Below are 23,062 nucleotides of genomic sequence, written 5' to 3' on the forward strand. Positions count from 1 at the left end.
CCACACACAAATACTGTACATTCTTGCGAAAGTTGGAGCAAAAAGATTTCTAGACTTTTAGGTTAAGTGCTCAAAGCAGAAACTATTTGCCTGGAAAGGACAATTATCAGAGTTAAAAGTATTTAACATACCCCATGTGAGATAGGCCACTTCAGTACAAACTCTCGCAGGGTTACGAGCGTCCCATTAACAAGCACACTCGGAAGGGTATTTGGGATACCGATGGGGTGGATTTTCTGCTGAGGAGTGGGAATAGGGTGTTTCCATGTGCCTTCTCTCCCCATCACTCCACCCCGCCCCACCGCCGACGAGGTGCGATAATCGGGGCCTGGGACGAGCCAAGCTGAACTGGGAGCGCTGAGCACTCACTAGCTCACTCACTGACGCGGGCTGGCGGCCACTCTTCTTATGTCTGCTCGCTCTCCTGTCACATCTGTTATCTGTGATCTCTCCCATGCACTCTTTGGATTTATTTCACCCTGATTTTGCACCCTGTCATAACCTGAGGACTTCCTGAATTTGAAATTGTAAGCTAATTGGGCAGTTTCTTTGTTATTACTACATTAATTGACACATTTCTTGGTTCATCACAAATAGGCACATTTTTTGCATATAACCTGCTGCATTTTTTTCTGGGGAAATTATCTTTCTTTTATCAGAAGTTGCAGTTTTACTCAAAGGTTTTGCTTTTCCATTCATTAAAACAGTTTCTGAACACGCTATTTGCAGGAAGGAACTGCAGATGCTGGTTTACACCGAAGATGGACACAAAATGCTGGAGTAACTCAGCGGGTCAGGCAGTATCTCTTGAGAAAAGGAAGAGGTGATATTGCGGGTTGATATACTTCTTCAAACCTAGGAACAGGAATTACGAAGAACATGAAGTACAAAGTACATGAAGAAAGAAATTAAATTGTTTGCTGTTCAATCAAATGCTTTCCAACAGCCCAATCTGCTTCTAAAACTCCTTAAATATAGCACCCACCACCTTGTAATGTCACTCCGAAACTGCTAATGCCGTCTCAAATAATTTTCTTCCTCCTCTCCATCAGTCTACTACTTTAATTCGCCTTCAATTCCTACAGCCCTTTAATTCTCCATCTGCAGCTTAGCCATTTACTGTTAACTGCGTTATATACAATATTATTATTTTTTAAAAGGACCACAGACCTTCCTTTGGCGAACCTTCAGAAAGACAAAAAAGACAGGCTTATATTTATATGTTTAATGGCAAAAAAAGTTATGATATTAATTTTACATTAATCAGAATACATAATACAAAGTGCTACTTAGATAAATGTCAGATGTTGATAATCACTTTGGCTCAGTTAAATTCAACGGATTCATTTTTGAAAACCTGCCCCCAATTCAAAAATAAAAATCAAAGAAAATTTCTTGTTGCTTTTTTCATTAAAAAGATTGACATGTTGGCTACTGCAGTCTTAACGCGATAATGTGCAATATGCAGGTATACTTTTTATCAACAATTAAATAGCTGTACTTTTCAGAGGATTGGGCCAGACAAATATTTGTTATGTTAAGGATCAACGTGTGGTCATTTCTACTTTATTTATTGATTGGGAGATATGGGGAATTAATTCAACCTTGTAAAGCTAGGTTCCCTCCAATACATCAAAGTGCAATTTTAAATGAGGACTGTTCCTCCTTGGCAACTCCTCCCAATGAAAATATATGCCAGCAACATTTTCAATGCGTGCAGTCAACTCACCCATACAAATTTCAGCCCCAATTTTAATAAATGTAGATAAACAATTTATGGTGTAGTGCACAAAATGAATCTTTTTATTGCACATTGAAATATCTGCAGGAGAGAAAGACAAACTGTTTCAGACAGGACCCCTCCCCAGTGCTCTGGTGAACCCCCCAAGCAGAAAACTCACCACCCTTTACTTTGTGAATTGTGTTTTGTGATCAATTTGTGACATTACTTCATTCATCATTTTAAATCTCTGCAAATGAAAGATTGTTTAAATAGATCCTGAGCTTCTGTTTTGATATTAAAAACTGCATTCAAATAACTTTTGAGAGAATTTAACATTTGTAATGTTGTCATGAAATAAAAGAGCAATTTTCTAGTATATCACCATGTCCTCCAAATGAAAGGATTTAAAAAAAAATCCCAAAAGTTGGAATGGAAGGAAAACAGGATACATTTTAAAACTGCATGGAACGACTTTGACAGATAGCGTTATGACAAGGATACTGTTTCCCTGCAAAGCAAGCAATGTTCATTTCCAACCAATATATTCTTAAAACAAGGATTCCTCTTCAAGGTATAATTCACCAAAACGTGGCATACACCAGTGTTGTACTGGTATTTGTACAATCTCAGGAGAATTTAAGGAAATTCACTTTAATTTTAAATTTTACTTCTTGTGTTTCAAAAACTTTACAAAAATCTATTTCCAAACGTCCTGGTTAATATCCTCTAAATTCTTTGCTTAGAAAGTCATGTTAGTTGAAAGAGCTTTGATGAGAGAAGGGTATTATATGTAGGGGTAATCATGCTGTAGAATGAAACATCAGACAACCTCAGTCAATGACCAGAATTAGTTAGAATGCAACACCGAGCAGAACTAACATCTTTACCGCTGTTACAACCTCAACGCGTTTCCCCGATACAGTGATGTTCCTCTATTTCTCAAACCTGCCAGCAGGTGGCAATTCTAAGCTGCACTGCGAATCAGCGATGGCTTGAGGACAATTTGGTGCAACAAGTGTCGACACTTCGAGAACTGGGCTGAGATTGCCTTAACTTACATAGGACACAATTCTTATAGCCAAGAAAAAAATTACGTTCTATTCCCAACAGAATTAGCTAAATTAAATCCATGTTCCACACATGACAAGCCCACATCTAAAATTTCACTCTAAACATTAGCCAAACAGAAGCTGAAAACTGGTGCATAAGGTCAAAACAAACAATTGCGAAAAACTTTGAAAGGTTATATTAGGACAGTTACTTTTAATCATATTAGTTCCCAGAACTATATACTTCATTTTAAAGTACTGGGGGGAGGCTAAAACAACCATGATATGGCAGGTTAATGCAATAAAATGCAACAGACCATTGAAAATCAGAATTTATAGCCCAAGATACACACAATTGACCTCAGAAAAATTGCAAACTTTCTGCTTTCTACCTGTCATGATAGTTCAGAATTTGGCTCCTTCATTTATAGGTGCAATCACTATTCTAGGCTGACTTACTAAACCTTAGCTGGGCTGTTATTGCTGGCAATAAGATCTAAAGGGAGAGAATCGGCTCGTATGTCTTTCCCATATGAGCCCTGCTAGGAAACATCAAGTAGGATTAGGATGAAATTCAGCAAGGTTCAATAAAGTGTACTTGAGTTAGAGAGATGCTATCAATAGTCAGGGATAAAAATTATTTTTGAATAAAAATTGCGATAAGCCCGAGAATTCAGCAAAGCATTAGAAACCAAAAAACGCTGCTTTGATCAGTAGAGTCAAAGCCAAATTGCGTGGCTGCTCCCCTAGTTAGCATCAAGCATGTAATAGCAGAGAACGTGAAGAAAGCAGTGATTTATGGCAAGGTGAGAGAATACGCATATTCTCGAAGAATATAATGACAATTGCTACAATCAAATGGCAAATCTACATAGAATAATTCCAACAGTAACATAATATGTTGGTTTGTTAGTTCAAGTATTGAGCTGTTGCCAGAAAGATTGTACATCCTAAACATGAGACTGCAGTTTAAGGTTCAGTGCTACTGTGCTTGTACTGTACTGTACTTGTGCTCTGCATAAGTTTTGCTAATTCATAATCTATTCTAAACGGCTGCACTATAAGATGTATTGAACAGATCTCGATGGTGTTTGCTGGTGAACCTACTTCACGCTGATGCAAACCAGTAAAGCATATTAGGGCTGCTGTCATATGGTATACGGCTTGACTCACAAGTTAAAGTTGAGTGCAAGAGAGGGAAGTCCAGTTAGTGCTCAAGCAAGCATTTTCTACGAAGTAACAAAGGAAACATGTAATGAGATGGGATGTCTTGTGCTTGTGATGGTTATTTGTCTTCTTCCAATTCAAATGTACTGATGGAACAGCCACACAATTTCACAGGTCATGTTTAAATCTGAATCAGGCTCAGAAGGTGCTGGATGAGGAGGTTGTCAGTCTTTTCCCAATGTAGATCCTAAAACAGAAGGGTTCAGGTTAGGAAACTACGTTTCTCCCTACCAAATTCTCACTCGCACAAAGAAAATGCCATTTTAAAATTTAACTTGCTATGTTAAATTATAAATGGAAGCATAACTTTTCATCTCCACACAAGCGTCGTTTGTAATTAAGACTTAGGCCAATCTTAACATGGACAGAGCTGTTCTTTCTTTAGTTCATGCAGCCATTAACTTTGGCATTTAACAATTTAGTACCCAAGCTCTTGAACAATACTTATTCAGCAATAAATTCAGATTTCCTCCATACACTTAATCTCGCACCTGAATATCTGCTTTTCATACAATTGAAATATGTACATCTGTCATTTTAAAGAAGGACTTGCCAAAGTCAGAAGCCTGAAGATTCTCCGGTATACAAATGTTTTATTCTTTAAGAAATAAAAATTCCAAACAGCTAAAGTAAATATGGACAGAGATATGGACATAAAATATGTGCCAAAGATGTGAAGGTGCCCCACTGAAACTCGGTAATATTTCAATGGGATGAGAAGAGTTATAAATCTGTAACTGCAATCAATCACAACTCCAGGCAGACTGTCCAAAGAGAGATGGTTAAGACCAGTTTGAATGCTCAGCATAAATCTCGTTACAGGAATGATGCATTTGCACTGGAGAATGTGCAGAGAATGTTTGCAAGGATGTTGCTAAGAATGTAAGCTTTTCTATTAGATAAACTGTGGTTGCTTTTTTTTGAGCAACGAAGGCCGAGAAGAGAGATATAATCAAAGGTTGTAAGCACATTGCGAGGGTCATAGAATGATCTTTCTATCCTTTTGCAAAGGAAAATAATCAGGACGCATAGATTTGAGGTAATTGGTAAAATCATTTGAAGGAATGCAAAAAAAATAATTCCCCCCACCTCATAGGTGGAAATCTCTGGAAACACAAAGGTGAAAACACAGAAGATTGGAGCAGCACTTCATACTGAAAACAGCTATAAAGCAGAAATGTTCTCTAAGTTTAATTCAGACTGAAAAGAACATGCACACAAACAGCAGCACCAATAAACAAGTGTTGTGGAAAATAGTGAAATTATTTTTTAAATGGGGCAGAATGGTAGTATGAAGCAGCAGATAACAGCAACACTGAAGAAATGCAACTGGCAACTGCAGGGTTTTATTATTCAGTAAATCAAAGCAAGAAGCAATTTTTGTATTTATATTTTAGTAATTTATTGTGTTATTTATCAACTATTTTTCAAGGAGGCTTCACTACAAATGTAAGAGTCTTTAGTTGAGTTGAAGTATTTGATACAAATTCTAAAATCACCAAGTTTATCAATGTGTTGCAACCTGGGATCATTTGAAGAAGAAATAGTTAGTATTACAGGTCAACTTGCTCTTCAATGAGGTGCTGATTCTTTTTCTTCTGATTACTACACTTACCCTAGACCCAGAGCCAGAATATGTGACAGAAGGAGGGAGGGAAAGAGGATCTTCAGAAATTCAGCAGAAAATACTCCTCCTTTCTTCATTGCCGCAGTCTTTCTCATGCTGAGTGTGACCGAACGCTTAGGATGTTTGAAATGAAATTCCCTGGAGGAGAGAGGGGAAATATTAAGAATTTCATCCAAGAATAATTTGCATTACGCATGATCTCAGATCTCTCAAACCAATACAACCAATTTCTATGATAACCAGATTTCTCTTATAGAACACGAGGACTTATTTCAGGTAGTTAGCTACTCTGAAATTTCAGTACATTTTGCAGCAATTGTAGCAAATGGGAAAAACAAATAAAAAGCAACTCTTGGGATGATAGAGGAAATTCTAATGCAAAAAAATGGCAGAAAAAATATTAGATTGATCTTCCTCCTGGTGTGTAAAGCTTTGTAATACTACAACTTGGTTTTCTTTATTACTTGAAGCAGGTGGTGAGCGCACAGAGTATACTTTTTCTTCTCCAGGAAGTTTAATACAGGCCGTTATGGATTGAAAGTCACACTTTTATTTCAGATGAACAGGTCAACATTTTTCTCCATTGTATGGGTATGTTAAGTATGTAACATTCAAATGTTACTTCATTACAAAATACTAGCAACAATCTTTGATGCATACATTGAATCGCCGGCTACGAGATTTTGGTTGTGGAATGAGTAGACCCTATTGCATTGCTGGGATTTACAGATGCACCTTTGTGTTTCACCATGCCATTAAGGGAGCTGGAATTAATTAAGTAGCATATTTGTGCACTGATAATATCCTCGCTTTTAGGTTTTACAAACAAAAATGGATTTGTAAGACGTTGTCCATTAGGGAGAAATGCGCTTTCTAATTGTAGAGCATGATAACATCCAAACTTGTATGAGTTTTTGCAATGTACTGTTCTTTTCTCAAAATGCAATCAACGCACAGAATATTTAGGCAGATTAAAGTCATTCTGGAAGCACTTAGGTTTTGTTAAGCACATTTCAATAATGGTGCTGCTAAAATAGGAAATACAGCATCTGAGGATTTGTAGGATTAGATGCACATTCAGCAGCTGGTTCAGCTATGGTTGGATCCCTACAGGTTTTCTTCTAAATTTAAAATCTATCGGACATCAACACAAACAGCAAGTGAAGTGGGATTCAGACTTCTGCTAGTATTTTGATATAGAGTGGCATTTGGACATTACATACTTAACATACACATATACTAAGATTGATTGTCTCATTTTCACAGCAGTTTAATAGAGATTCTGCAATTTATTTTGGTGCCTAATGCAGGGAAGGAGATGAGAGAGCAGATCAGAAAGCATTCTGACCATGTATGAACTGGGGCAGGCATTGCCACAAAAATATAAATCCCTTCCAGTGTGAACAGGGGCAGCTCCCTGGACTAAGGGGGTGAAATTACAATCACAATCAACGGTTTATCTTCCAATGATCATCAAATTTTTCAATACGCTACAGATATTATACATGACTAGCAGACCTTTAGTTATAAATGTGAAATGTATACCTCCATGGCACCGACGCAAGATACAACTGTACAGGGCATTTTCTTCTCAACTAATATTCTCAACTCACTTTGGAGGAATGTTTTCAGGTCGACTTGACCAGTCGGAGATCCATTCAGCACTTCTCTTCATCATAATTTCCTCCTCTTGTTCTCGTTCCAAACTGTCATCTTCAGACTAAACAGAAAACCCAGAAATTAACAGAAAGTCCATAAAATGCTAAATTACTGTTTGCAAGTTCAAGATCTCCTGATATGTGCAAGCATTGGTGATTATTCTGAACTTGTTGTGTCTTATGCAGGTTGACTTGCATACCATTTCTCTGAAAAAATTCAAGTCATTATATTTTAATGTCTGAAGAAGGGTCCCGACCCAAAACATTGCCTATCCATAACCTCTTGAGATGATGACTGACCCGCCGAGTTATTCCAGCACTTTGTGTTCTATGTTAAATTCCAGCATCTGCAGTTTCTTGTGCCTCTACACTTTAATAAAATACTGATAAGAAAACAGGCTTGACTAAACTTGAGAAAGGCCTAGTAACAACATCTACCCGTCTCTTCCAGTGTGGAAATATGGAGCGAAAGAGCGAGAATTCAATTAATTATTTAGACCTTATATTCGTGTTTATTTGCGACTTCCAATCCATTCAGCAACTTTTTTTAAATAACCAAATTGCCTTATTTTATTTGGACAAAGTAAAAGGTGACAACACTTTTTACCAAAATCCTGAAGGTCAATTAAAATCCCTTTAAAAGGAAATAAAACTGGTACAAGTGGTAGTGTTGCCTCTCAGTACTACAAACCCAGGTTTGATTCTGACTTTGGGTGCTACTTGTGTGGAGCTTGCACTGTCTCCCTGTGGTGATATGGGTTTCCCCTGGGTGCTTGGGTTTTCTTCCACATACCAAACACATGTGGGTTGGTAGGTTAATTAAAATGTCCCGAGTGTGTAGGTGAGTGGTAGAATCTGAGGAGTTTAGTTTAATTTAGACATTAGAGATACAGCGTGGAAACTAGCCTTCGGCCCACCGAGCCTGCGCCAACCAGCGATCCCTGTACACTAGCACTATCCTACACACTAGGGAAAATTAAAAAAAAAAATCTGAAGCCAATTAACCTACAAACCTGTACGTCTTTGAAATGTGGGTGGAAACCATAACTCCTGGAGAAAACACACACGGTCACGGGGAGAAAGTACGAACCATCTTTGGTACAAACTCCGTAGAGACAGCACCCGTAGTCAGGACCGAACCTGGGCTCTAGCACTATAAGGTACTAACTGTGCCACTGCGCCACCGTGCTGTCTCAGTTGAGGAGGATGTGGGGAGAATTTTCTAAATGAGATTAGTGTTGGGGCAGACTCAGTGAGCTGAACAACCCATTTGCCCCTCTATGACAATCGCTCTGACTCCATGACTTGACAGTAACCTTTAAATATCAGCCTCTGGTATTAGATGATAAGCAGCTACAGAGGGACACCGCACCCTCAGAGGAGACAGTGTCATCAGCAGGAGAATTAAACAACTGCAGAGTTTTTGAATTAATGTACACAAGATCATTCTCTTCTATAAATTGGTACACAAAAAGATCATTCTTCGTTTTGCCAGAATGTGTACGGGGAAATAATTGGGGAACAGAGATGTGATCAGTTTCTTCCAAAAATGGTTCAGTTTCTTTCTACATCACTTCCCAAAGATGTGTGGACGACTGTGGGCTGACTGATCTCCGCACAATAACTCTACACACAATAGGGATGAGTCAATGGACCTACAAACCTCTACGTCTTTGGAATGTGGGAGGAAACTGGAGATCTCAGAGTAAACCCATGCATGTCACGGGGAGAACATACAAGCTCCATACGGACAGCACCCTTATTCAGGATCAAATCTGGGTCTCTGGCGATGTAAGGCAGCAACTCTACGTCTGCGCCACTGTGTCTCCCGCATCTAAAACATTACCATATATAATCTAACGCATACCAAATCCTGCACACCCACAACTGTGATGCTTTATGGCTCTCACTGGGCTCTAGGCCACTTTTAAAGCCTGCATCTTTTGGTGGTTTTGCTTCTCAATATCTCTGCAACCTCCGCTCATTCTACAACTGTGCTCTCCAATTCCGACCTCTTGCACAAGCATAACCTCTTCCATATCCCTGATGCATTTGCTCCACAACCAGTAAGTTTTCTTTCAGCTTCCTTGTCCTTCTTATTCAGTGTGCTCTTTCCTAAAACTTTTCAACCACTCTTCAAAACATATCTGACTATTTGAGCACCTATCTCAATGTTGCTATGTGGATTGGTGCTAACATTTGTCTAAAGATAGTTTAAAGTAACCTAGGACATTTTATGACATATTTTATGACATTTTAGCACAAATCATTGTTGACAATGCAGTTAACCCTAGACCAGATCAAATTACCTGAGAACTGTTGTCTCTGCTACCTTGCGGCTCTACTTCGAAAACTGCTTGAGTCATCTGAGGTGTTTGGGGTCGAGATTGACTGGAAAATTGAACAGAAACAATTAACTCAAATGAAAATAAAAGACGACATGCAAAAAGGTTTGTTTAAAATGCCCAAAATGTGCCCATAGATGGGAAACCAAATGTAACAAATTGATGCATATCCCCAACGTAACAAAAGGGATATGTATCCCATAGGATAGGAGCAGCAAAGGAAGAAACATTTCAGCCCACTATGCCTGTACCAATACAATGCCAATTTTAAATGGCATACCTGCCTGCACAAGGTCTAAATCACCGCCATTCCCTGGCTGGTTGTGTGTCTAAATAGCTCAAACATAGCTATTGCATATTAGACCAGTTACAAAAGAAAATTCCTAGACTTTATACAATTTCAAACTGTAGCTTCTCTAACTGAAAGCATAGTATCTTCAGTCTGCTGATCATTTTTGTAGAATCAGTATTACAGATAAAGAAATCCATCCCATGATAGAAATGATACACTAAGAAAATGAATAATGCTGCTCGAAAACTCCAGAGTAACAACATTAGTTTATTTTCTCATCACAGTTGAAACTAATAGGGTAAAGTCTAAGAAACCAATAAAGAGTTATGAATGCACATGTTGACATTTGGATTTCAGAGAAGTGCTAAGTGATCTTGAACTATAAAAAGACGGCAATGCACAACAACAGAACTGGATGTTTATTGAATACTTGAGTGGGATATTGATGGTAATAGGCCAGCTGCATTCAGATTAGCATGAATGTACATGCCACTCTGCACAAAATATAATTTGGCATAAGGTAATACCTGTGTCATCACATAAATGGAATAAATACATTTTGAGCATGCATAATTGAGGCAAATTGGTGACATATCCAACACAACATGACCAGTGAAAAAGTCTTGGATTTGTTTAATCAAACTAATCTTGCATAAAAATAACAAAAAGGCCTGCGGAGGATGGATTTCACACTAAAGAAAGTTTCTTTAGTGAAAGGAGTAAGACGAAACCTCAAACAATTTTTACGCAAAACCGCATAACAGCCAAAAGGTCACGTATAGCAAATTTCAGTGATGTTCCTGAACTAGTGTGAATAATAACTCCATAAAATCATCACCAGTTTGCAATTTTTTGTGCAGTAGCGATAAAAAAAATCTCAACCAATAAAACAGTATGATCAACATATTAAAGGGGATTGGTCTGGATTTTTTCATTAAAAGGCAACATAATGTACACTTCTAAGACAAGTATTTGGTTTTAATAAACATTAGAATTATCCTTTACAACTCAATTTTATACCGAACATGATTTATAAAAATAAATGAAATGGATTTATTCTCACTTGAAAGAAGGAGGCTGATGGGAGTGACATGATAGAGCTTAATAAAATCATGAGGATAATCAAAACATTTTTTCACAGGTTAGAGGAGCCTGGAAACTTAAGAGGGTAGGTTTATCCCGCAGATGGTAGCAAATATGTGGAATATGCTGCCCGAGGAAGTAGTGGATGCAGGGACAATTACAATGTGTTAAAGACATTTGGACAGGTACTCGCATTGGAAACCTGCACAGGTCTAACTCAAATAAGAATAGTGCAGCTCTGCATCACAGTCAACCTGGATGAGGTAGGCTGAGATGCCCATATCTGTGCCGTGAACTCTATAACCTTCAACTCGTTACAATCAAAATATATGAAGCAATGTTTTTTTCTATATTACCATCCAACTCAGGAGACATACACGACCGTAGAAGATGGTGGTATCAAAGATGTGAACCACCCAAAGCATTTGGTTGGTAGAGATGTGTGATATTGTGGTGGTGGTAGTGAGCAGTTTCTGAGCACAAAGAAAATGAGGTCATTCCTTGTTGAGTCAATAGCGAAAAGTGTATAGTTGAATCCATCCCAAAATAAATAACTGAAGGGCATAAAATTAGAAGGGTGTGGAACGTAGAACCACAAAGATATTTACTGCTATCTTCCAAATGGTCAATAGGCAATGTAGTAAATCCATGCAAGAGTTATTTTTGTCCAAAACCCAAAGAAAACAACAAGATGAACAAATAGTGCCTCAATTAAAAGATTTACAAGTATAAAATCTGCAGCAGCATGGCAACACACAGGACGTAATTCTGAGTTAAACACATAGTCCTAAAATGTATTCTTTTTGTTGGCTTTTGTTTTGCATTAATATTGGGGTTATTTTTAATTTATTGAACTGTTTTCTTTATTGTACTATCACTGAGTACTATGTTTACAGACCTGTTATGCTGCTACAAGATTTTATTGTTCCGTTTTAGTTACATATGACAATTTCAAACTCCTGACTCATGGTAGAGTGCTGTTTCTGTAAACGTTATATTGATTTTCAATTCTTTACCTGTCAGAGTGGGAGCTTCCCCGCGAACTACTCTGACCAGATTCATGCTGAGCATCCAGAAGTATTTTTTCCATGTCTTCATCATGGATGGAGGACGATGAGGGCACATGCTCCAACCCTCCATTTCGTCCGGAGCCACTGTCATTCCCATTCCCATTGTTCTTTATGTGCAACTCCACCCAAGAACCTAAAGCAATTAAAGAAAACAAGGATAAACCTAAATTGCACTTCTTTTGTCTGCTTTCTTCTTTGTTGAAGCTTAAATGCTATATTTATTCTGTTATTATCCAGTAGATGCATTTTATCTGCAAAAACTAGGCAGCAATTTTCATTGGGATATTTAGCAGTGAGTAAGGGCATCTTTCTGTACACCTCATCCTTTGCAAATTTCATCATTTCCAACACATATATTGAGTGTAATATCTTTCCATTCCCAAGACCTCTTCCAACTCCCCACAGAACATAGCCTTTGTTATGTTGTACAAGTAATAAACATTGATCTATACATTCCTACTAATAATTAAATCTCTTGCATTTGTGCATACAGTTTCCTTTTCCAGCTGTCGGGCAAGATTAGTTAATAGGAATGTGCAAATTCCTTTGTGACAGCACAGTAAACACTTCAGTCGCTCACTGAATTTAAACCTGGAGGGAATGACAAGAGCCTTACAGATGTAGCCAAATGTCAGCTTCCTATTTAGCATCTGTACTCCCATAATCCAATCTCTGATCTTGCTCAGGTTTTAGGGATGACAAGCATGTTGCTTCTTCACGATAAATCTCAATGACGTTTGTCTAAATAGCACCAACAAAATAAGCTACATGTCCCAAGTTCCTTCACAGATCAGTTATCAAATTAAAGCTGTTACCAAAGCACATCAGGAAATGTTGGGGAGATTACAAGAAACTCAGTGAAAAGCAAATTTATTTTAAAGGCAATGTTAATAAGGTAAAGATGTGGCGAGGTTTAGGAAGGGAATTCTTAAAACGCAGACTGTTGGCGAGAAGTAACAAAAAGGTAGAATTATTACATCGTTGAATAAAAGGCCAGAATTATGTAACATTGTAGAGCTGGAGGTGGCTACAAAAAAAAACAGAAAGTGCAAAGGAAACAGAGATCTTACTGGCAAGCATGACATTTGGAGTCTGTTCCGTGAATGAGACTGCTGTTTAAATTGGATAGACTGCTAATTTTGTATCCTCAATATAAACCACAGCACAATTTAATCATGCCTGGGGTGATTTCAATGTATCCACACATGAACATAACTCTGTCAACATCGTCAACCAATTCATATGAAAAAGTTCCTCCAGCTAAGGTAATAGGGCAGCTATTTTAACATGCACCGTAATGAAAAACATGTATAAAAAAAGACTGGTTGCCTTTCCATGGTAAAAGCACTGAGAATATCCAATAAATAAAGAGACGCTATTCAGTTAAAGACACATCATATCAGTTTAAAAACAGTGAAGCTGAAATACTTCTGTAACACGTGACATTTAAGCTGTAAGCTAATAGAGGACTGTGTACATATTTCAATTATTTTTCAGAATACTAATCTGCACGTGATCTGAACTCAGAACTGGCTTTACTCTGTAATCTTCCCAGCCACAGGAGAACAAAATGTTCCACACCAGCTGTTTTGCAACAACACAGACTGGTGCTACAAGACTAGCTTGTATTTCAGATAGTGTGTGTAAAAATCTATTCTGGTTATTTGATAATCCCATAACACCTTCCCCAACATTCATTGCACTCTCACGTCGATTGGTAGTGTACTGTGAATCGTGGAACCAATCAACGTTAAGAGACATTTCAATAGCCAACATTCACTAAATTAGGCGAGTGAGTAGTTAAATTCCCACATACAACCCTTACATTAATATTTAGGTTGTTTTATATTATAAATCTGAAAACCTCATATTGCCACAAGTCTACTTGCGTCATTGCAGCCTGCATCGAGATGGCACAGTGGTGCCGCAGGTAGTACAGCTATTACTGATCCAGAAACCCAAATTCAACTCTAATGCCCACTGCCATCTGTGTGGTGTTTGTATATTCTCCATGCAACCACATGGATCTTCCCTGGGAAATTGGACTCTTATGGGAACCAGCATAAACGTGATGGGCTGAAGGACTTCCGTTAACGCTGGAGCAAAGCACAAAATTCTGATTAATTGGTGGTATTGGTACAATGTCAGGATTTCTGGTTGATCACTGCTCTACCTGAACTGCAAGTTAGTCCTTATGGTCCAAACAAGTTGATTTTTCCATAGATAACATTTGAAATAGAATGGAATTAAAGAATTGAATTAAAGTAATGATTGGTTTTCATTTGAAGTGAACTTATTTAAAATACATCTAAAAATCAAACTGTAACGTTAATTTCTTGAAAGAACCAATGCTGGCTCTTATTTACATTCATTCATTATGTCAATTAGGAATCTATACGTTTTTTTAATACATTTGAACAAACAATGAAAATTTCAGCTAGCAGGCTTTATTTTAAATGATGCTCTCTCTTTAGAAATCTAAGAAGAATACAGCAGATATAATCAATTCTCAGGTCTATCAGAACTGAAAGCTCGAGCTAGGAAATTCCATTAATCCGGTCCTCACTGACATGTCATTCAACGGAGACATGTGGTGTGGATGAAAGCAACATTTTAGGCCAACTTTCTAAAATGTTAAGGAAATTGGAGTGACTCCAAAACAGACGGCACACAACAACAGTGATGGGTAACAAAAGTCTCAAAACTAAAACAAATTGCAGAGAGACACATTATGTATCCAGGATTCCAATCCCGGCCAAGTGAACAAGTTTCTCATTTGCAAGTGTAGTGGTGTTTTAAAATGCAATTACATGTATAGATTAAGATACCATTGCTTGATAACCATTTTAACATTAACATCAGTTTGGAAATACAAGATGATATTTATACAAGTAGATTTTAAAGTAATTTAATAACAAAGTATTCATTGTATTTTACACATTAATAAAATATTTATCTACAACAAGATTTGAGAGGAATTGCATCTCATTGCACAGAGGTGGCTGGGTTTTGTTTAAATATAATGTATAATCTTATAAGACCTGAAAAACAAACTGGATCACACTACCATCTGCTAGATTACTCAGAATTTAGTGTGCTTATTTCTATGCTAAAGACTGCTGCTTCCATTCACTGTGCATCTCCTCTTTCTGGTCAGTTGTTTTCATTCGCGTTAACTACACTGGTTATTAGCTGAAATTGAACCTATTTCTGTCTTTTAGACGTAGACAGACTCGAAGCGCAGCCAGATGTGGAGATTTATTGGAGATTATCTTAGTTTTCATTTTCCACATTTAATTCTGACACAGGTTCAACATTATGCTCTCTGTTGTCAACTTTTATATAATTTACTGTGTCAGGTTGGGAGACTTTCTAAAAATAGAATTAAAACATTAAAAAATGGCTAAATATAGTCACAGGTCAAAGTCACATGATGCAAAAGAAATGCTTTGTGTCTTGTTTTGAAGAAGCATATATTCATATATATGCTAAACATTATGTAAATTCCATGCACGAGACCACTACACATCCCAGACCCGTTCCCACTCAAATTTGAGGGAAGCATAGATGTCTCTATTACTGCCAGGCACCTTTTATTTTCTACTTGATTAACAATATATTTAAGGTTTTACTTGATTAACAAGTTTTTTTAACGAGTTTAAAAAATATTCGCCTCCCACCTACATTCCACTTCACTCACCTGTTTTCCATTCCATTCCTACTTCTCACCTGCTTCCCATCACAATTCTACTGTTTTCACCTGTTTTCCACCTCATCCCTACTGTCCCCACATTTTCAACCACACTCCTAATGCTTCCACCATTCCTACTGACCCCTCTTGCTTCTCACTCTATTCCTACTGCTCCCACCATTCTCACCCCATTTCTACGTCATCCATCTGCTACCCACCACATTCCTACCACTACCAAAGCACTGAATTAAATTATATTTATAACTTGGATGATGTCACAAAAAAACCCTTAAAAGAAAGTTTGCATTTGTCACCTGTTTTAATGAAAACAAGCTCCAAACAAGTGAAAATGTTAAACACGGATGAAAAATATATTAATGGAGTTCCCAATTAAGAAAGAAACAAACATAAACTAATGTAAACTGTTTCCAAAAAAAAACTGGGTGGTTTTCCTCAATTCAGACCCAGTTTGGCAAATTTACAAATATTAAAAAACAAAATTTCAAGGGTAAAAGCAAAGCTGTGTCAATCCTTTTAAAAAATTGATACACGTTTTTCTTGTTTCAAGAACTTGTAATTACTCAAAATGCAAATATTTCTCATTATTGTTCAAAAATCATGACTTTTCTCCTCCATGTAATCTATTGTAAAAGTTACATTTAACCAGCATACGAATTTGGTGAACATTGACCCAAACGTCATTGCTTCCTTTTCCTTCCTTAAGCAGTTTTAGAATTCCCCAAGAATGCCACTCACTTTCATCCAAATGTTTTCTTCCCCCAAGTGTAATCACAGCTTGCACAGCAAGTAGGACTTTTTTTGTTTACTCCAAATAGCAAATAAATACTACAAAACTCAGTCTGTGTGTCTATGGCTTCAAATTATATTCTTATTTAAACTAAACTTATGAGATAAGAGCATATGTACAGGAGATAGAACATGGATATTATGCCTTTCTAAAAATAAATACGTCATTCTATAGTTTAGCCAACACTGCACTTCTCCAGTCTGTGCTGTTAACAGATCACAGACAAGGTGTTTGGGCTAACTAGTTCTTTATTATGGTTATTAGATATTTTATTAGATAATACCAAACTTATCAGCCGAATAATGAATGTATATTTTCCAACACCAGCATGGCTGATGGAAAACAAAACAGGCAATAAAAGGGTTGAAATGAGGCAATAAACGTGTTGTAACTGCTCTTGTGGAGCAGACTCGATGGGCCAAATGGCCTAATTCTGCTCCTGTGTCATATAGTAATTTTGTGCACATAGTAGACACGACAGCAGAGCCTTCAGAAAGGAGGAATCATATCATCTGGAGCACAAACAGAAGCTTGACAGAAAAGGAAACATATTTAAAGAAACAATTTGGCAGTTTAATAATATATTAAATGCAGAACTGGGCTATTTAACTGTGTAGGAAGAAACTGCAGATGCTGGTTTAAACTGAAGATAGACACAGATAAAATGCTGGAAAAACTCAGCGGGTCAGGCGGCATCTCTGGAGAGAAGGAATGGGTGACCGGGTCGAGACCCATTCCTTCTCCCCAGAGATGTTGCCTGTCCCGCTTGCTGTATGCTAGATTTAGCGGTCAGCATTTGAAAAGAAAGGGTAAAATAAGGTGCAAAGTCACCAACACAGTTTTTCCCAACAAAATATGGTGATCACTGGAGTCACGGATAAAGCCAAGGAATATGTGCACAACAAATTATAATGAGATAAATTGCCAATGTGGCAGGGGAGGAGGGTACAGAAAAAAATGACTGGACATAGAACAGTACAGGACAGGAACAGTCCCTTCAGCCCAAAATGGCTGTCAAACATGATGCCAAACTAATCTCTGGTGTCTGCATGTGTACCATATCCCTCCTTTCTCTCCATAGCCATGTGCCTTTCTAAAAACTTCTTAAATGCCACTGTTGTATCTGTCCACTCCCCACTCCTGGCAGGGTGTTCCAGGCATCCACCACTATGTGTAAAGATCTTGCTCCGCACATCTCATTGCCCCTCTCAGCTTAAAGCTATGTTCTCTCGTTTTTGGCATTTCCACCTGGAGAAAATGGTTGTCTAACATTGTCCATGCATCTCACAAATTTAACAGGTCACCCCTTGGCCTCCCATGCTCCACAGAAAACAATCCAAGTTTATCCAACCTGTTCTTGTAGCTAATACCCTATAATCCAGACAGCATTTGGTAAATAGACAGGATTAGGAAGGGAACAATTGCCACTGTGCCATTGAGTTGTGACCACCATTTGGATGAAGAGGGGCCAACTACCACAGTGGCCACCATTCTGATGAGGATGGGGACAGTGGACCAGGGCTGTGACCACCATTTGGATCAGGGATGAGGAGGGGGGAACAATTGCCACAGTGCCCCTGAGCTGTGGCCACCACTTGCCCGCAGCTGTTTCTCAGGTGAGCCGTCTCAAATTTGATAACAACATGGTGCCCAGACTGAACACAATACTCTATTAGCCTTGCCAACGTCTTGTGTAACTGCAATGGTGTGGCCACCATTTGGATGAGGGGAGGCAATTGGCATTGTACCCCTGAGCTATGGCGACTGTTTGGATGAGGAGAGAAACATAGAAACATAGAAATTAGGTGCAGGAGTAGGCCATTCGGCCCTTCGAGCCTGCACCGCCATTCAATATGATCATGGCTGATCATTCAACTCAGTATCCCGTACCTGCCTTCTCTCCATAACCCCCTGATCCCCTTAGCCACAAGGGCCACATCTAACTCCCTCTTAAATATAGCCAATGAACTGGCCTCAACTACCCTCTGTGGCAGAGAGTTCCAGAGATTCACCACTCTCTGCGTGAAAAAAGTTCTTCTCATCTCGGTTTTAAAGGATTTCCCCTTTATCCTTAAGCTGTGACCCCTTGTCCTGGACTTCCCTAACATCGGGAACAATCTTCCTGCTGAGAGAGTAGTTGCCACAGTGGCCACCATTTGGATTGGGGGGGTGGGGGGGGGACATTGGCAGTATATTCTTCCATACCGCGAGATAACCACTGATGAGGTGTTTGCGCAGTAATCAACCACCACCCTCCCAAGCTGTGACCACCATTTGCTCCACTGTTGTTGCTCCAGCAGGTAGCCCCCAAGTCCCGCCCTCCGCCGCCTCCCATTGGTCGGTCGCTGCCAGCGCCGCGGCATGACGTAAGATCGGCGGCGTGCGATTGGCCCGTGGCTGTGTCGATCGCCCGACGTCACTTCCTGTCCAGCAAGGTCCCGCCCTGTTACTGTTGTTGTCGTGGACCCGGGGGGGAGAGAGACCGCGTTTCCAATGGGAGACGAGTCGGTGCTTGTGAGCCCGCCGCTGGGTTGGAAACCGATGGAAGAAAGGTGCATAAGCAGGGACATTCGACCGGTCGCCTGCCCGCTGCAGGTCAGTCCTACAATCTCTCCCGTTGCGGCTTGTTACTACACTCAAGTGTTGTTGTCCCCTCCTGCAAAGGAGGGAACTGTCTGCAGATGCTGGTTTACTTATTATGGGCACAAACAAACTCAGCGCCTGTAGAGAGAGAGGGTCAGGGACAGAAGGAATAGGTGACGCTTCGGGTCAAGACCCCGCGTCCTCCTTCCACTCACCGTTCAGAGGCGTCTCCTCGATGGGCGGCGGTGGCGATGGTGATGTCGCGGCCGCCATGGAGAGCGGGCGGCCGTTAACTCCCCGTCGGCGTTTGAAATGTTGCCCCCCAACTGCCGCGACGCTCGAGCTGCTGTCGCCGGATCGGCGGCGCATGCGCCGGGTGGCCGGGCCCCGGGGGGGGGGGGGGGGGGGGATTGCGTCATCACGTCAAGAGTGACCCACGTCGCCTGACCCGCTGAGCTATGAACAAGGATCCTATAGCAAAGCTTTGCTATAGGGTCACACAGAAAAGCTGGAGAAACTCAGCGGGTGCAGCAGCATCTATGGAGCGAAGGAAATAGGCAACGTTTCGGGCCGAAACCCTTGTCTCACTCCAATCTCTCACCACAGGAACGTTCTGCCATCGACTCACTCCGCAACAACCCAGATAAAACTGTGTACACTTTGCTATAGGGTCTTTGGTTATAGAATAGAATAGAATAGTTTCTTTATTGTCATTGTAACATGAACCATGTACAACGAAATTTAAAATGTCAGCCAGTCAGTGCACCATTCAAACATTTCTAAAAGCTAACGATACATACAAGGTAAAATATTAAAGATAAACAACTAAATAAATATCACGGACAAAGCACGCATACACACCCAACCCTCCATCCTTCTGTCGATTCCACAGTTACCACAGTCCCTTAGTCTGTATCGCCCCTGCGTTCCTTGGCGGCTACGTTTAGTGCTTTTATAGCAGTGGGGTAAAAACTGTTTTTTAGTCTATTTGTCCTTGTCCTTGTAGATCTGTACCGTCTGCCTGACGGCAACAGTTCTTTGGTTATGAACATGGAAGAAAGATGCAGAAGTAGCCCATTCGGCCCTTCGGAGACAGCACCGCCCTTCAATGTAGTCATGAAAAATCAGTCTCCCCCCCACCACCACATATCCTTCGATTCCTTTAGCCCCAAGAGCTAAATCTATTCAAGAAGGAACTGCACATGCTGGAAAATCGAAGGTAGACAAAAGTGCTGGAGAAACTCAGCGGGTGAGACAGCATCTATGGAGCGATGGAAATTGGCAACGTTTCGGGTAGCTTGCCTATTTTTATACTCATTGGCCTGACCAATAGACAAGCATGCTTTACATCTAAAATATAAAGCCTTCTCTGATCTCACTATAATCCCTGTCCATCTAGGTGTATGTACATCCACTACATCTTTGTTTCAGGATGGCCAATGAGCCCAAAGTGGGATCTGCACAATAGGGCAGGAGGTACATAAAGGGCTGTGTGAATGGGCTACATGGGAGGACAAGCAGTCAGTTAGTTCCAACAAACAAGAATGAGACAAGCAGTTTAAGAAAGAACTGTAGATGCTGGAAAATCGAAGGTAGGCAAAAGTGTTGGAGAAACTCAGCGGGTGAGGCAATGGAGGAAATAGGCAACGTTTCGGGGCGAAACCCTCCTTCAGACTCCTCAGAGCTAAATCCATCTCTCTCTCTCTCTCTAGGAGTTACACCAGCATTTTTGTGTCTATGCAAGGTTCCTTGCAGTGGGTACTTTCCCAGCTTTGCCTACAGCACTGCAAGCAATGCACACATTTGGGCACCAGCTCATGCAATGAACGAAGCAGCTAAAATTGCACCGTTCATTCAATCGCAGCAAGCCTTTGAAAGCTTTTTAAAGACAATCTTCTCATTATAAACTGTTATCTGCAGCTCAAATCAAATACAAGTTTGCTCCATTAATTCCACAGCAAAAGGCAACCGACCCACAAGTCATATAGTCATTGAGTATGGAAACGGGTCCTTCAGTCCAACTCGCCCACACCGACCAACATGTCCCATCTGCACTCGTCCACTTGCCTACTTGGCCCATATCCGTCTAAATCTGACATATCCCTGTACCTGTCTAATTGCCTCTTAAACTTTGCAATAGTCCTCGTCTCAATTACCTCCCCCCTCAACCCTCTGACTCCTCCTCTTCCTTTCTTCTTCCCGCTACAAGCAAGCTCTATAGTGACAAGCATAGGAAGTTAGACGTGCAGTGTCATCTGTAACCCAAAGTATGAGACTACTGTTTGATAGCACGACATAAGTGATCGGGCAACGACATAATATGCAAGCGTGCGAATGGAGCGTGGGGCAGCAGAATTCGCACTATACGCCTCTTTAAATCCACAAAATTGGCCTGGGCGTTTGTACAGAAAACAAGCTGCTTCGGAAGGATTTCGACGGATCAGGGAGAATTCTCTACCGCTGCGCCACCGTGCCACTTGTGTTTAAGCATTATGTGCCCACTTCGCTTTTGTCCGCAAACATAAGTTATGCCTTCATTAAAACACTGAGATTACAAAGTCAGATGCAAGCATGACATTCATAATATTGCTAAACTAATTACCAATACAAATAGGAGGAATATTTCTATCCTTGCATTTCACTGTATTACAAATAGCTGTGGCCTTCTCCTTTAAAATGACATTTGTTAAATGACTATAATACATCAAAATAGCAATGTCAAATGTGTAATGGAAGGAATTATCAGCAGCCTAGACAAACACAAAGTGCAAACACATTGATAATGATCGCTTTAAAATATTCCCGTAAGTGATGGAACAGGTTTCAAATAGGACTCAACACAAGCAGATACTCGTGACGTTTGCACTCAACCGCTGCCAGAAGCCTTGAGAGCCAGAAAGAGATTTATGAGTTAGTGTTCGCAGTGTTTAACAACGCGGTTTCAGTGGGTTTTTTTTTTTTATTGGACCTCGATTTGGCGATTTTTTTCTTCCTCCTAAACATTTCCATAGGTTGATATTTTCTGTACTAATCCTGGGCTGTATGTGTAAAGCACAAGCCTGACTGTTCGAGTCTAATCTCGGGGATTAGCTCATGATATTTCTATTGAATCGCGCCACTACATGAATGTTCCTTCATTTACATGCACTATCAACTTCCCTGGGCGGGGCAAAGAAAGTGGACACAACACCTCCCATCAGAAGGCAACGATTGCGTGGTGCGTTACTTTGGAGCTCCCTCTGCACTTAATCAGAAATTCTTGATACATGGAAGAGTTTTATTAATACGCAGTATATTGAGTCTCCATTACACAGTAAAAAAACCGACAACCGTTTAGTTATTTTCGCACAGTGATGTCCAATAACGACCGGAATGGAAGCCTGTCTTGCCTGGGGCGTAGCTGGATCGGGGATTTTATAAACGGCCCCGAAATATGGCGACTGTCATTTGTGGTTATATAAAAGAATATTACTGTGCATACGTGACAATAAAGAACCATTGAACCGTTTGAGTTTTTTTATTTCACTGCCTTAGGTGTTCAATTAATCACCCTAAACATTAAAGTCCTTTACATTATCAGCACACCGTGGCTGCAGTGTGCCATCTCCAAAGCCAGAGGGACCACAACCCCATCATCATCATCCCACAACTCCACCACCAAGATCAATGAGGTTAGAGGCACACAAGAATGGCAACATGCCCCTGCACACCATGCCAACGGAAATATATTGCCATTGTATACATTGATGTATTGTCTTCTAACCTCCAAATTCTTCTGATGACTCTCCAGTGCACTTCTTCCTGAACGAAGTTAACTTTCCTGGCATTTAGAGGGCAGAAAGTATTGAATTTAACCATAGAATCTCTACTCAGCACTTTATTAGATCTACCGTTTCGTGAGCCATT

At 39.9% G+C, this 23,062-nt stretch overlaps 1 protein-coding gene and 1 long non-coding RNA gene across 3 annotated transcripts; one reads left to right on the forward strand and one right to left on the reverse strand.

The window, feature by feature from the left end:
* Nucleotides 1-587: 587 nt before the first annotated feature.
* On the reverse strand, nucleotides 588-19,543 carry LOC129713308 (BCL2/adenovirus E1B 19 kDa protein-interacting protein 3-like). Of its 2 annotated transcripts, none has more exons than XM_055662273.1 (6): nucleotides 19,372-19,543; nucleotides 12,021-12,207; nucleotides 9,594-9,675; nucleotides 7,240-7,346; nucleotides 5,615-5,764; nucleotides 588-855 (listed from the first exon to the last, which is right to left on the reverse strand). In XM_055662273.1, the coding sequence occupies exons 1-6, from the start codon at nucleotides 19,523-19,525 to the stop codon at nucleotides 786-788; spliced, it is 750 nt and encodes a 249-aa protein (XP_055518248.1). In that variant the 5' UTR covers nucleotides 19,526-19,543; the 3' UTR covers nucleotides 588-785. The 2 variants fall into 2 exon arrangements, with proteins under 2 accessions (XP_055518248.1, XP_055518249.1); XM_055662274.1 differs by lacking the exon at nucleotides 588-855 and adding an exon at nucleotides 1,211-4,186.
* Nucleotides 18,891-22,660, forward strand: LOC129713309 (uncharacterized). The gene is made up of 2 exons (XR_008726207.1): nucleotides 18,891-19,168; nucleotides 22,331-22,660. It is a non-coding gene; the product is annotated as an uncharacterized LOC129713309 (long non-coding RNA).
* The last annotated feature ends 402 nt before the right edge of the window (nucleotides 22,661-23,062 follow it).

The sequence above is a fragment of the Leucoraja erinacea genome, chromosome 35 (genome assembly GCF_028641065.1).
Source record: "Leucoraja erinacea ecotype New England chromosome 35, Leri_hhj_1, whole genome shotgun sequence".
Lineage (NCBI taxonomy): Eukaryota > Metazoa > Chordata > Chondrichthyes > Rajiformes > Rajidae > Leucoraja > Leucoraja erinaceus.